Below are 16,104 nucleotides of genomic sequence, written 5' to 3'. Positions count from 1 at the left end.
CTGATGGAAGAACTGACTCATTGGAAAAGCCCCTGATGCTGGGAGGGATTGGGGGCAGGAGGAGAAGGGGACGGCAGAGGATGAGATGGTTGAATGGCATCACCGACTCAATGGACATGAATGTGAGCAAGCTCCAGAAGGTGGTGACGGACAGGGAAGCCTGGTGTGCTGTAGCCCATGGGGCTGCAGAGTTGGAAACGACTGAGCAACTGAACTGATGATAACTGGCAAAGGATTAGTAAATACTTTAAATAGTTTTTATGTATTAAGTAAATATATGTATATTTTATTTCTATTTTATTCACATGTTTTATGTATTATATATAAATATTCTACAAATCAGTAAGAAAAAGACAACACAAAAGAAAAATTTAAGCAAAATCAGGCACAGCCAGGCACTCCACAGAAGAAGAAACACCAATGGCCAATAAACACATGAAGAGAGAGAGGTTCAATCTCATGATAATCATCAAAATGCAAATTAAAATAGAAGAAAATATTGTCATTTCTTCTAAACTGGCAAACTAAGAAGCCACACTGTATCAAGGAATAAAAAGGGTGTGTACCAGCAGAAACGTGTACATCCTACAAGAGGCCAGGTACATTCATGCTGATGCTTTAGAAAATATTGGTGTCATCTGGTAACGCAAGGCATTCACATACCCTGGTACCCAGCATACCCCTCCTAAATTCACGCTCTAGAAACCACTGCACGTATGCACCAGGAGACGTGCAGTGTTTTTAATGGCAAAAACATAAGGAAAAAAACACTCACCCATCAAAACTGATAGGAAGTACAGTACACCCGTACCACTGAATATGGCAGTGAAATTGATTCATGAACAGGTTCCCAAGAACAATATTCACATATCTAAAGGGCAGGCACAGGCACTGACCAATCAGTGTGAAGACCTGATCAATCCAAGTGAAACCAGTCAAATGCTGTCCAGTGTTTGTTAGTACGGAGCTACAAAGTGTGCTTTAAGAGAAAACTGAGCAGTACGATTCAAGACATATAAAAGCATGCAAAATTAAACAATACATGGATCAGAGTTTTAGAAAAGCAATGGAATGATAAATGTAAAACTCAAAAGAGTGGTTATCTCAGGGGGGTCAATGGACAGGGTGAAATAAGATGGGGAAGGACACGCAGGGGCCATCTTTCTTAAACTGTGCGTTGGAAACATGCAAGAGTGCCTACCGTACACTATCCTTTAGACCTGACACATATACTTAGAAATTCTTTTTTTATTATTATTTTTTAAAGATTTTTTGATGTGGGCCATTTTTAAGGTCTTTATTGAATCTGTTACCATGTTGTATCTGTTTTATGTTTTGTTTTGTTTTTTGAGCCACAAGGCATGGTGGGATCTTGGCTGTCTGACAAGGAATCATATCTGCACCCCCTGTATTGGAAGGTGAAGTTTCAACCACTGGACCACCAGGGAAACCCCTAGATATTCTTTTATATATACTCAACATTTAGTAATAAAAAAACATTTTTAAAAAAGCGTGAATGAATTATAGAATAAAATCTGAATTCTGATTTCAGCCTTTATTAATAGAATTACTTTATTAGGTAACTTGCTTAATCTCTTTAGTTCTCAGTTTCCTCCTCTGTAAAATGCAGGTGCCGACTCACTCAATGTACTTGAGAAGAGCAAATATAGAAACACATATGGGGTTGGGGCTGTATTTCTAACATCAACTCATCCCACCTCCAATGTCAAGCAGATGAACGCTAATTTTCATGGCCTGAAGAAGTATTCAACAGGAGTTATCTACTTGCTCTGATTAATTCCGGTACTCAGAGACATGCCCCCATGCCTGCTTGCCCCACGTCCTGGTCACAGCAGTGGAGAGTAAACTCCAATCTTTGTCCTCCTCTCTCCCCAAATTGAGAGCACCCTGGGAATGCGGAACAAAACAACTGGTACTTACTAAGTAGATCTCAGGAGCAAGAGTAGGGTTCTAGGAGAAAAGTGGGAAACAGCAGGTAAGCACTGTACTTCAGAACCCCAAGTCCACCCAAACACAGATATTATATTGCGTGGTGTGCTGATGTTTCATGGAACCATCAATTCTAGATTGGCTCCTTATGGTTATATTCAAAGTTCACCCCATAAAAAAAATCAGTTCACTCCATAAATAATGGTGAAAGTGAAAGTGTTAGTCACTTAGTCATGTCCGACTCTGTGACCCCATGGGCTGTAGCCGATCAGGGTCCTATGTCCATGGGGTTTTCTAGGCAAGAATACTGGAGTGGGATGCCATGCCCTCCTCCAGGGGATCTTCCTGACCCAGGGATGGAACTCGCATCTCCTGCGGCCCCTGCATTGCAGGTGGATACTTTACCACTGAGCCACAGGGGCAGCCCAACGGCAGAAGAGAAGTAGCAGAAAGGGTGCCTACTCTCCAAGGCTCAGCACGTGCGCTGAGATACTCTGTGGCACCCAATCAATTGGGAAATTGAAGTTAGCAGAGCTCCCTTGCCCATGCCTCGCCCAGGTAAGTCCCCTGGGACGGCCCCACCTGAGAGCCCAGAGTTCCGAACCTGCTCCAGTCCCAGCAGTGGCTGTGAGCTTGTTTATTTGAAAGGAATGGACATGAGTTTAAGTAAACTCCAAGAGTTGGTAATGGACAGGGAGGCCTGGCGTGCTGCAGTCCATGGGATCACAAAGAGTCAGACACAACTCAGCGACTGAACTGATTACTATCTAGAGCATCACCCATGTCTCAAAGACAGCCGAAATCAATTTTCTAAAAAGAATTATTGGATTATAGTTGATTTACAGTGTGTTAGTTTCAGGTGTACAGCAAAGTGATTCAGTTATACATATATTACATATTATATGTAAACTTACATTTATACATATACATATATTCATTCTTTTTCAGTTTCTTTTTATATACATTTCTTTCTCATATAAGTTATCACAGAATATTGAGTAGAGTTCCCTGTGCTATACAGTAGGTCCTTTTTGGTTATCTATCTTATATACAGTAGTGTCTGTAAGTAATCCCAAGCTTCTGATTTATCCCTCCCCCCTCCACATTGTCTGAAATCAATTTTAAAAGCCACATTTTAAAAAACTTTCTTGACTGAAATATTATCAAGATCCACATTTAAAAATACTTACATATTAAATTATTATAATGCTACCTTTAGAACATAATATTAAATACCATAATATTGAAATAAATATAAATTATTATTAGTTTATTTAAATATGTAAATCTTTTCAAGACTTGTTTGCATCAGTTGTTAGGCTACCGTCATAAGTTATAAATTTAAATAGTATTTTTAAATGATGCTGTCAATTTGTGAGTTAACAAATGACAACATACGTCAATTTATCTTGAATGTGATTTTTTATGTTATTTTTTGACTGTAACTGCAGAATTTTCTTTCCTTAAAATTAATTTAAATAAATATGTGAAGAAACATATAACAGAGTTGCCATTGCTCATCAAAGAGGCATGGGATAGACTTGTTAAGAATATGGGTTTGAATTTTATCCTCCACTCACTTGTTTATGGCCGTGAACCAGTTAACTTCACCTGAATCTTAATTTCTCCATCTGTAAATGGAGACAATGACAGTACTGGCCACTAAGATTTCTGTGGGAGCTACCTAAACACTCAACAAGCTAAGTACTCAAGCAGCTAAAACACAAAATGTAAACCGCAAAACTCACAACAATTTTGCCAAAGTAAAATCACAACCAAGATCATTCTGTTTGCATATTTTAAAATGTGAACAGATTGTTACCTTTCTTATATTGTCATATTTGCTGTAGATTTACTGTTTCAAATATGTTATATTAATTTTTGTTTTATCAAAGGAGATGCTTTCGGTATTCATAAATCTTTTGCAAATGTATACAATGCAAGATGTTTTTTGTTGTACATGATAATAGCAGGGGTAGGGATGGGGAACAATGGATTTTCCATTAGGGTACAATTTTATGAAGTATAATCCCAAGGTGGGAAGGCCAGGGTTAAATCTGGAAAACTGCTTGGAGGAGGTGGCCTAAAAGTAAGAAGGAGGTAGTGATGGCCTATAGAGGAGAGTCTTCACTAGGCCTTGGGTAGCTGCTGGACTCGCTCCTCCCACTCAGTGATGCAGGCAGGGTTCAGGAAGTCAAACCAGAATGCTCTGGGATAAAGTCTGCTGCAAATTTTTCAGAACAAAATCCCAGACAACATGACCTTGTGAGTAAGTGATAAAATCCATACTAGAGGCATTAGATTAGAAAATACACCTGATTTAGAAGTTGACCTTACAGAGGGCAGTCACAGTGTCACCACATCACAATATTAGTGCCGGGCATTTTGCTAGTTTTCAAGGCAGAGTGAAACAAAAAAACAGCATGACCATGCTGGGAAAAACAGAAACAGACCTTTTCTGAAAATGTTCTTGGCTATTTGATCGAAACCAGGACACTTCCAGGATTGAGCCCAGATAAACGGGGCAGGGCGGAAGTCCATGGGGTTGCAAAGAATTGGACACGACTTAGTGAGTAAACAACAACAACATTCAGAGCAGAATAAAAGGTGCTGCAGAAGCGACATTAACCCAGGATTCCTCACACGCAGGTCACCTGTTAGATTATTATCTTGAAGTCCTCAAGTTCAAGAAACCATACCCTGGCCATCCAGCTTGTTTTCCATCTGGCCCACCCAGACCTGGCTCTGCCCCTTCCGCTCCCCCTGTCAGCAGATATGCTAAGGGCACAACAGTCCCACTGGGTCCTGAGTCCCCAAAACTTCACAACAAAACCTTTCTTCTCCCAAATGAAATGCAAGGGTCCTTACCTTCACAGAGGCGAGATTTTGTTTCTTTGTTGCTTTCAACATCGGGAAGGATGTCAAACTGCCTTTCCTTGGCTTTTTAGCATCCATTTCAGTCCTGCAGAAGGAGACGAAAAGGTAAACTGGCATTAGAAGTAAAACACAGCAAGTCCCCTACACAGGAACCTTCAAGTTGCGAATTTTCAAAGATGCAAGCGTGTGTTCACACATCCAGTCACGGAAGTGAGTTCACGTGTCTGGCGTCCATCGTCACGTGCATGCGTCCTCTAGAGCTGGGTGTGCTTTTGTGGACTTTACCTTACAGGACTATTGCTGTACAACATGAGAGCCTTACTAATGAAGACCTGATGGAATTGGAGGCCCAGAGAAAGGACAAATGTAGACAAGAGGAAGATGAACAAACTGAAGAACAGAAGAGACACACGACGCAGAAGAGGACAAGGGGAATTTCTTTATTTCGGGAGGCACTGTTAGTTTTGGGGGGCTTAGGACCTGCATGTCAAACAGTGCACAAAGGCTCCAGCAGCCGTTCAGAACCAAGTCCAGTGCTACCGCATCACCTATGATGAGCAAAAAAGAGCTACTTCCCAGATGTCACTGGATCTTTTTTCCAAGAGGGGCAATAGAATTGAATCTGGCAAGGAACCAGAAGCCTGCTGTCAACATCAGGCGTGAGTGAACCGGCAGCTTGCCCTCCATCTCCTGTTGTTGACCATCCTTTAGCTCCACCACCTCCCCTCTCCTCTCCCTCCTCCAGTCAGTAACTCTTCTCGCCTGGTCACTCGATGCCAGCCAGTGTGCCAGCTGTTCCTGTGTGTCAGCTGTCCTATTATATGTTTGAAGGCACTGTACTATAAGCTTAGAAATGTTCCGTTTATTTTTTGTCTTTTATGTGTTATCTGTACGAAAATATCATAAAGCTATTGCAGTGTAGCACTATATAGTCGATTGTGTTAGTTGGTGCCTAGGCTCACTTTGCTGGACTTACAAATAGGTTGGACTTAGCGAACGCGCTCTCGGAAGGCAACTGGTTTGCATGTAGGGGACTGACTGTATAAGTAATGGTCCCCACCCCCGGGATGGGAAGAATGCTGGGCAACCTCGGAGAAGAGAAGGTGGCAGGTCTAATTATGGCTGAGGCACCACTGCTCCTCTTGTCTCCCTTCTGGTGGCCTACATGGACACTGGGTATCAGTCTTTACGTGCTTATGGCAGAAGGAGACCAGAGCCAAGGCAGGACAAGGAGCTAGGACGGAGGTTAGCAGCTCAGGACATCAAGCAAAAAGCCCCACCTCTGTCTGCTGACTGCAGAGTAAACCATTCTCCTGCCGCCAGCATCTTTCCTCCTAAAATATGGACCTATTCATGGTCACTTAGTAGCTTAAGTGATCCACGCTTCTTCTGCATTTCACTGGGTCACATTTACACCTTCTTCCTTCTGAGCACAATTCCCTGAATAATTAACTCATGGCAAGATGAAAAACTAACTCCCATAAGTTTATGGACTCTAGCTAAAGTGGTGACTTGAGGAAATGGATGATGGAGTCTTAGAGAGTTCTCACGCTACCATCAATCTCCTGTCATGTCAGCAGACCTCCACTGAGACTCCACTCCATCTCTTGGAAGCCCCCTTTTCAGCCCCTCACTCTAGCAAGAGCCAAGGGAGTTAAGAATCCACAAAATAGGAGCAGATCAGGCACCAAAGCAAATGTTATCACAGCTTCTGCAAATTACTCCAGCCATTAAGTTCTTGAAGTGAAGTGTTAGTCACTCAGTCACGTCCAACTTTTTGCAACCCCATGGACTGCAGCCCACCCGGCTCCCCTACCCATGGAGTACTCCAGGCAAGAATACAGGAGTGGGTTGCCATTTCCTTGTCCAGGGGATCTTCCCAACCCAGAGATTGAACCTGGGCCTCCCACATTGCAGGCAGTTTCTTTACCATCTGAGCCACCAGGGAATAAGCTCTTGGGGACACGCTCATAAGTGGTGACAGCATCACGATTGTGAAGTTATTCAGAGGAATACTGCTTTGAGAACTGAGATTTTAAGTTCCTATTATTTTTCATGGGTCAGAGTTTTCCTGCTTCTACAGCCCATTACTATCTCCTTCCTCTGGATTTCAACACTTTTGTCTATAGAGATCATTTTGTCACTTGGTCAACAGCGTTAGTGTTAATTATCATGTGTTAGTGCTAGTGTTAAGTCGATTCAGTCGTGTCTGACTTTCCGTTCTTATGAACCATAGCCCGCCAGGCTCCTCTGTCCATTGGATTTTCCAGGCAAGAACACTGGAGTGGGTTGCCATTTATATGTGTCTGTTTGTATCTTGTCAATCTCCTGGGGACATGAAGGATGAACTGGTATTTTATTTTATGTTTTATATTTATCATGGGGACAAGGACAGCAGCTTGCATTTGAAATGTCTTGGTACGAATTTGCTGAAAGGAAAAACATCTAAAACAGCTTAGGTTAATTTATCTGAAATGTTCAGATCGCCGTGTGCCAGATACTGTGCCAAGCATAGAAGAATCACATATAATAAACCAGAATCCGTGTTTTAAAGAGTTCAGAACCTGGTGGGCAAGACAGACTGTAAACAGTGGCACTGCATTATTTTAAGCATAACAATCTTATACATAATGTTTCCTCTATGTATGAAAGTAGAAGTGTTAGTCACTCAGTCCTGTCCAACTCTTTCCGACCCCACCAGGCTGCTCTGTCCATGGAATTTCCCAGGCAAGAATACTAGAGTGGGTTGCCATTCCCTTCTCCAGGGGATCTTCCTGACCCAGGGATCAAACCCGTGTCTCCTGCATTAGCAGGCAGGGTGTTTACCACTGAGCCACCAGGGAAGTCATTATCTATCTAGACCGAACTTCAAAGCCCAGAAAGGAAATACATCTTTTGAGATTCATCTGTTGTAACTTCAGGATTTCTACTGCAGTAGATCCTTATGCCCAGGGACCACATTCAGGGCAGAGATTGTGGCAAGATACAACTTGCAGGGACTCCCTTTATAGTTCTGTAAACAGGAGATGGTGTATTTAACACACTTTTTCTGCCAAAGAGAACTCCTCAGCTTCTATGCAATTCTCCCTGATACTTTCCATGGTCCACAGATTCACAGATGCTTAAGAGCTGGAAGAATTTTTAGAAACTATTTCCTCCCCCTCATCCCACCGCTGGTGTGAATAACCTTCTCAAGAGGATTCCAAGTAACCACTCATCTCTGCTTGAATATTTCTGGAACAGAACTCACTGTTTTCCCAGGCAACCCATTTCACATCCAGCTGTTAACCTTCACATGGTTGGACTTCCATCAATGTCGATTGGAGAAAATGATCTTGAACAGCATCCTCCACTGACACCTGTTCTCCTCTGCAGATATCTGTTCCTTGCTGACAGCTGTTCTCCTCTGCTGACACCTGTTGTCCTCCGCTGACACCTGTTCTCTGCTGACAGCTGTTCCCCTCTGCTGACACCTGTTCTCCTCTGCTGACACCTGTTCTTCTCTGACACCTGTTCTCTGGATGACACCTTTTCTCCTCCGCTGACACATATTCTCTGCTGACACCTGTTCCCCTCTGCTGATACCTGTTCTCCTCCACTGACATCTGTTCTCTGCTGACGCAGTTCCCCTCCACTGACACCTGTTCTCCTCTGCTGACACCTGTTCTCCACTGACACCTGTTCTCCTCTGCTGATACCTGTTCTCCTCTGCTGACACCTGTTCTCTGCTGACACCTGTTCTCCTCCGCTGACACCTGTTCTCTGCTGACATCTGTTCTCTGCTGATATCTGTTCTCGACTGATACCTGTTCTCTTCTGCTGGCACCTATTCTCTGCTGACACCTGTTCTCCTCCACTGATACCTGGTATCTGCTGACACCTGTTCTCTGCTGACACCTGCTCTCCTCCACTGACACCTGTTCTCTGCTGACATCTGTTCTCTGCTGATATCTGTTCTCGACTGATACCTGTTCTCTTCTGTTGGCACCTATTCTCTGCTGACACCTGTTCTCCTCCACTGATACCTGGTATCTGCTGACACCTGTTCTCTGCTGACACCTGCTCTCCTCCACTGACACCTGTTCTCTGCTGACATCTGTTCTCTGCTGATATCTGTTCTTGACTGATACCTGTTCTCTTCTGCTGGCACCTATTCTCTGCTGACACCTGTTCTCCTCCACTGATACCTGGTATCTGCTGACACCTGTTCTCTGCTGACACCTGCTCTCCTCCACTGACACCTGTTCTCTGCTGACATCTATTCTCTGCTGATATCTGTTCTTGACTGATACCTGTTCTCTTCTGCTGGCACCTATTCTCTGCTGACACCTGTTCTCCTCCACTGATACCTGGTATCTGCTGACACCTGTTCTCTGCTGACACCTGCTCTCCTCCACTGACATCTGTTCTCTGCTGACACCTGTTCTCCTCCGCTGACAGCTGTTCTCTGCTGACATCTGTTCTCTGCTGATATCTGTTCTCGACTGATACCTGTTCTCTTCTGCTGGCACCTATTCTCTGCTGACACCTGTTCTCCTCCACTGATACCTGGTATCTGCTGACACCTGTTCTCTGCTGACACCTGCTCTCCTCCACTGACACCTGTTCTCTGCTGACATCTGTTCTCTGCTGATATCTGTTCTCGACTGATACCTGTTCTCTTCTGTTGGCACCTATTCTCTGCTGACACCTGTTCTCCTCCACTGATACCTGGTATCTGCTGACACCTGTTCTCTGCTGACACCTGCTCTCCTCCACTGACACCTGTTCTCTGCTGACATCTGTTCTCTGCTGATATCTGTTCTTGACTGATACCTGTTCTCTTCTGCTGGCACCTATTCTCTGCTGACACCTGTTCTCCTCCACTGATACCTGGTATCTGCTGACACCTGTTCTCTGCTGACACCTGCCTCCTCCACTGACACCTGTTCTCTGCTGACATCTATTCTCTGCTGATATCTGTTCTTGACTGATACCTGTTCTCTTCTGCTGGCACCTATTCTCTGCTGACACCTGTTCTCCTCCACTGATACCTGGTATCTGCTGACACCTGTTCTCTGCTGACACCTGCTCTCCTCCACTGACACCTGTTCTCTGCTGACATCTATTCTCTGCTGATATCTGTTCTTGACTGATACCTGTTCTCTTCTGCTGGCACCTATTCTCTGCTGACACCTGTTCTCCTCCACTGATACCTGGTATCTGCTGACACCTGTTCTCTGCTGACACCTGCTCTCCTCCACTGACATCTGTTCTCTGCTGACACCTGTTCTCCTCCGCTGACACCTGTTCTCCTCCGCTGACACCTGTTCTCTGTTGACACCTGTTCTCCTCCGCTGAAATGTGTTCTCTGTTGACACCTGTTCTCCTCCACTGACACCTGTTCTCTGCTTACACTGTTCTCTGCTGACACCTGTTCTCCACTGACACCTGTTCTCTGCTGACACCTGTTCTCTGCTGACACCTGTTCTCCTCCACTGACACCTGTTCTCCTCCACTGATATCTGTTCTCCTCTGCTGACACCTCTTCTCTTCCACTGACATCTGTTCTTCTCTGCTAATACCTGTTCTCCTCCGCCGATATCTGTTTTCCTCCACTGCCACCTGTTCTCTGCTGACACCTGTTCTCCTCTGCTGACACCTGTTCTCTGCTGACACCTCTTCTCTTCCACTGATATCTGTTCTTCTCTGCTAATACCTGTTCTCCTCCGCTGATATCTGTTTTCCTCCACTGCCACCTGTTCTCTGCTGACACCTGTTCTCCTCTGCTGACACCTGTTCTCCTCCATTGACACCTGTTCTCTGCTGACACCTGTTCTCCGCTGATACCTGTTCTCTTCTGCTGGCACCTATTCTCTGCTGACACCTCTTCTCGTCCACTGATACTTGGTGTCCTCCACTGATACCTGTTCTCTTCCACTGCCACCTGTTCTCTGCTGACACCTGTTCTCCTCTGCTGACACCTGTTCTCTGCTGACACCTGTTCTCTGCTGACACCTCTTCTCCTCCACTGATACTTGGTGTCCTCCACTGATACCTGTTCTCTTCCACTGACATCTGTTCTCTGCTGACATCTGTTCTCTTCCCTTGATACCTATTCCCTGCTGACACCTGTTCTCCCCCGCTGAAACCTGTTCTCCTCCACTGACACTTGTTCTCCTCCACTGATACCTGTTCTCCTCTGCTGGCACCTGTTCTCCTCCACTGATATCTGTTCTCCTCTGCTGACACCTCTTCTCTTCCACTGACATCTGTTCTCCTCCACTGACACCTGTTCTCTGCTGACACCTGTTCTCCTCTGCTGACACCTATTCTTCTCTGCTGACATCTGTTCTCCTCTGCAGAGCTACAAAGAGCACACTCACCCCCTCTTCTACTCAAGAGCTCTTAAATATTCAAAACAGTGGCTTTTTGCTTTCCCAGCACCTGCTCATCTTCAGGCCTCTGTGCTTTTATATCAAATCCCTCCTCATTTGATAGAGTATCCAGGCAGGATGGAGAAAGCCTGGACTAACAATGACCTCCCTTAAAAAGCCTACAGTTTGCTGGAATTAATATTCTCTTCTAATCAACACTCTGTTAGGCGGCCAGAATTTTGCATCCCTTACCTGGTCACTGATTTTTTCATTTTTCTTTTTAATTGGGGGATAATCATTTTACAATAGTGTGCTGGTTTCTGCCATGCATCAACATGGTCACTGATGTTCAGTTAAAGCAGACAAAACCAGTATTGGTTTTTCCAGCTGTTACAGCACATTCATGCTGGGTCTGTGGTCAGCACTGGTTCTCCACACACTGAGAAGTGTGCGTTACAGTTCAGGTGCTGACAACAATAGCACTTGGAAAGTGGGTGGCATACCAGAATCCCTTCACATTTATCATCATTCTCTTTGATAAGGTCCAAACAGAGAAGGGAACTAACAGACTTAAGTCTCAGAACCAACTTGGCAGAGTCCATGTTTGGAGAATTCCTTAGAACGCCTAGATTTTATGTACCTACATGTAGACAATTAAATCCCTCAAGCAAGACCGGTGACTGAGGACACTTGCACTGTTCTTTTGTAGTCTGAACTTCCTGTTTAAATAGCCTCACACTTTCGCCAAGTCTCCATTTAAGCCTGAATAGTGAAACCTGAGTTAATAACACTGTTGATCATCAGTCATCCAAAACAGGTCAGAGGGGCCGTAGGTTACTTAAGCCCTGAATCGGCTGATGGAACATTTCCAATAGCACAAGTTAACTACAGACTTAAAAAAAAATCCCGAATTTTGCACTGTTCATCTCCTTCTAAGAAAAAACTTTGCTAAGCCTGGGAATCACCCCCGAGTGGCAGGTGTCCCCTAATAGGACAGTGTGGCTTGGAATGGACGGCAGGCATGTGGGCTGCTCAGAAGAGGTGGTTATCAGCCAGAGATCCCTGGACATGAGCTGTGGGGTCGTGGACCCACTCTTTATGACCAAGTCAGATGAGATGTGCGATGAAGACAAGAAAGGGAACAGCTCACACAGCTCAATATCAAATAAACAAAGCACCCAGTCAAAAATGAGTGGAAGACCTAAGTAGACATTTTTTCCAAAATAAGAGATATAGATGGCCAAGAGACACATGAAAAAATGCTCAACACTGCTAATTATTAGAGAAATGCAAGTCAAAACTAAAATGAGATATCACCTCACCAGAATGGCCATCATCAAAAATCTACAAACAACAAAGGCTGGAAAGGGTGTGAAGAAAAGGGAACCCTCCTACACTCTTGGGGGGAATGTAAGTTGATGTAGCTACTATGGAGAACAATGTGGAGGTTCCTTAAAAAAATAAGAACAGAACTACCATATGATCCAGCAATCCCACTCCTGGGCATTTGCCTATTGAAAACCATAATTCCAAGATAGATGCCCCAATGTTCGTTCACTGCAGTGCTATTTACAATAGCCAAGACATGGAACCAACCTAAATGTCCACCAACAGATGGACAGATAAAGAAGATGTGGCACATATAGAGGGTGGAATATTACTCAGCCATGAAAAGGAATGCCATCTGCAGAAACATGAGTGGACCTAGAGACTGTCACACAGTGAAGTAAGTCAGAAAGAGAAAAACAAGTATTGTATATTAACATATATGTGGAATTGAGAAAAATGGTACAGATGAACCTAACTGCAAAGCAGAAATAGAGATACAGATGTAGAGAACAAACATATGGATACCAAGGGAGAATAGAAGGGTGGGATGAATTTGAAGGTTGGGATTGACACGTATACACTATAGATACTAATAGATAACAAATGAGAACCTACTGTATAGCACAGGGACCTACTCAGTGCTCTGTAGTGACCTAAATTGGAAGGAAATCCAAGGAAGAGGGAATATATGTATACATGTAGCTGACTCACTTTGCTGAACAGCAGAAAGTAATACAACATTGTAAAGCAACTATACGCCAATAAAATTTTTTAAAAAAAGAAAAGAAAGGGAGAAGAAAGCTCTGGGCCCCAAGGTGTTGGGGTCAGGGCTAGAAGCATGTCCAGTAGGTCTTATGAGTTCTCTAAAACCCACCTCTCCCCATCCTGCACTCAGTCCAAGCCAGTGATGCAACATTATCTTAATGGAAAAGTATAACATATTGCTTAAGGCTGTGGGCGTACAGATTGATAAATCTACACACCTGGCCAAGGGGAGAAGCACCAGTCAGAAGAAAGCAGTTGATAATCAGGAGGCCTTGGGCAAGTCACTTAGCTTTTCTCAATAAGAAAATGGGAATAAAAATTCTACTCTCCTCACATCCAAAACTTTTAAGAGCAGTTAGTGAGACTTTCAAAGAGCATTATACAAAAGTTAGTAACTCTATAAGGAAGCAATTAAAATAGGGCACATTTAAGGTTTTTAGCTTAAGAAATACATGTCAGAGGTACACATGGCTAAATTTAAAATGGATAACCAACAAGGATCTACTGTATAGCACATGGAACTCTGCTCAATGTTATGTGGCAGCCTGGATGGGAGGGGAGTTGGGGGAGAATGGCTACATGTGTATGTATGGCTGGGTCCCTTCCCTGTTCACCTGGAACTACCATAGCATTGTTTGTTAACTGGCCATACCCAGGTCTCCCACACTGCAGGTGGATTCTTCACCAACTGAGCCACCAGGGAAGCCCAGGAATACTGGAGTGGGTAGCCTACCCCTTCTCCAGGGGATCTTCCCAACCCCAGGAATCAAACTGGGGTCTCTTGCATTGCAGGCAGATTCTTTACCAGTTGAACTACCAGGGAAGCCCCCAATATAAAATAAAAAGTAAGAAAAAAAGTGGGGGGGGGGAATACATGTCAGAGAAGGGTTATGTATAGGTACTGTATTCAGCAATGATGATCCATGCTTCTCAGAGACATGCCTATCATTTGAGTACTTTGTCATCAAGGTGATAATGGGGTCATACTTTGATATTATGATTTGAAAATAAAACGAGTCCTAAATACACTGATGTTGGGTTCTGAGGATGCAGCTGGGCTCGGAGCGAAATCTGAAATAGTACTTGCCTTTTCCCCGCATTCACACCTGCCTTTTTCTCCTCCGACCCGCAGCCCTTCTCTTTTCCCGCATCCTGTCACTCTCGCGCGCCCCAGCTTCCACCCTCATGGCCCCGACGTGTACCCCCGCCCCTTACTTGGTGCCGGTGTGGGTGGGAGGCGGGAGGAGCTGCATCGGGCCTGCGCAGACTGCGGGCGCTGCCGGCTGGGACCCGTAACCGCTGGTGCCGGTGGAGGGCCACACCCTGCTCGCGTCGCTATAGAAACTGTTTCCGCCCTTTTTGTGACTCCTGAGCTGAAAGGCTGGGGCTCTGGGCGGGTCCCAAACCACCTTTCACCTCAGCGGGGAGAGACAGCTCTTTTCCTCCTGCTCCTGTTCTCTTGCCTCCGTTCTTTCAAGTTTGGGACAAGAATTGAAGGACATTCTGAGGTTAGAGAGATTCGAGTTGGTGCAACAGGCTCATGAAGTGACCCCTCACTGTCTCCCCCTTCACAAAAGTGTGGGGTTATCAGAAAGTGAAAGTGAAGTCGCTCAGTCGTGTCCAGCTCTTTGCGACCCATGGATTATAGCCCACAGAATTTTCCAGGCAAGAGTACTGGAGTGGGTTGCCATTTCCTTCTCCAGGGTATCTTCCTGACCCAGGGATCTGGGTCTCCTGCATTGCAGGCAGAGGCTTTACCTCTGAGCCACCAGGGAAGCCCTGGGGTTATCAGAAGCACATAGTAAAGGTTCCGGATAGGATTTATTCATCAGAGGAACATTCTGTGCGGTTACTCTGCACCAGCTTTTAAAAGCAGGAAAACTAAATAGCTGAATGACAGCAGTTACCTGGAGAAATACAAGGTGGTCCGTGGAGGAAACGGACATTCAAATAAAGCTTTTTCAAACAGCTGAGTTGGGTATGGGTCTTCTAGCACAAGAAGGCATTAGCAACGGAAAAAAGGCAAATAGAATAATCTGAAAACCCAGAGCCACAGGCGCCAGCACCCAGTGTGGTGTGGCAACGGTCAAAGGTGCACATGGCTAGCAGGGGACAAGGCTGAAGGAGGGGACAAGGGGCCAGCCTGACTCTAAGTAGCTTGTGAACTAAATAGGCTGAGGAGTGTGCAGATTTTAAGCAGAGGGGTGTTCTGCTCAGACTTTATTTTAGGAAACCCTCTCTGGCTCTAATGGGTTGAAGGGAGGACAGAGTAGCTTGCTCATCAAGGCAGGGATGCCCCTTAGAAGTAGTAAGTGATGGGAGTGTCAGAGAAAGGGCGGCACCTGGACAGAGAGCAGGAAATGGACTAGAGCTTGCTGACTGTATGGGATGTGAAGGGCACAAGTGCCCCAGGTCCCTCAGCTGACTGATGATGATGCTGTTTCCTAATAGGAACTACAGAGGGAAGACACCTGGGTTGGGGGGATGTCACCGATTTAGTGATGACGTATGATCAAGGGGTCAGGCAACATAGCTGCGTCAAGAGCAAGTTCTGGGCTGAAGAGCCTGACTGGCAGGCAGCAGTCACCTAGGTGACCACGGAACTTGAAGTTAACTCATGTTTTGAAAGAAAAAAGGAGCAGGGGGAACGAATGGACTCACATGGAGTATGATAGGGTGGTGAGAGCAGTGGGTGTGGGTGACACTGGATGTTGCTGCCACTGCTGCTGCTAAGTTGCTTCAGTCATGTTCAACTCTGTGCGACCCCATAGATGGCAGCCCACCAGGCTCCCCCGTGCCTGGGATTCTCCAGGCAAGAACACTGGAG

General features: G+C 45.0%; 1 protein-coding gene across 1 annotated transcript in view; it reads right to left on the bottom strand.

Moving 5' to 3' along the window:
* Positions 1 to 14,732, bottom strand: part of DYRK4 (dual specificity tyrosine phosphorylation regulated kinase 4) — a 48,631-nt gene extending 33,899 nt beyond the window's left edge. The window contains exons 1-3 of the mRNA XM_070370095.1: positions 14,493 to 14,732; positions 4,819 to 4,912; positions 1,942 to 1,971 (exon numbers count right to left, since the gene is read on the bottom strand). Of these exons, the coding sequence (XP_070226196.1) occupies positions 1,942 to 1,971; positions 4,819 to 4,912; positions 14,493 to 14,530 (162 nt within the window). The 5' untranslated portion in view covers positions 14,531 to 14,732. The remainder of the gene's footprint in view (positions 1 to 1,941; positions 1,972 to 4,818; positions 4,913 to 14,492) is intronic.
* Between the last annotated feature and the right edge of the window lie 1,372 nt (positions 14,733 to 16,104).

This window comes from Bos mutus, chromosome 5, assembly GCF_027580195.1.
Source record: "Bos mutus isolate GX-2022 chromosome 5, NWIPB_WYAK_1.1, whole genome shotgun sequence".
NCBI lineage: Eukaryota > Metazoa > Chordata > Mammalia > Artiodactyla > Bovidae > Bos > Bos mutus.
This window is presented reverse-complemented; position numbering and strand designations above follow the sequence as displayed.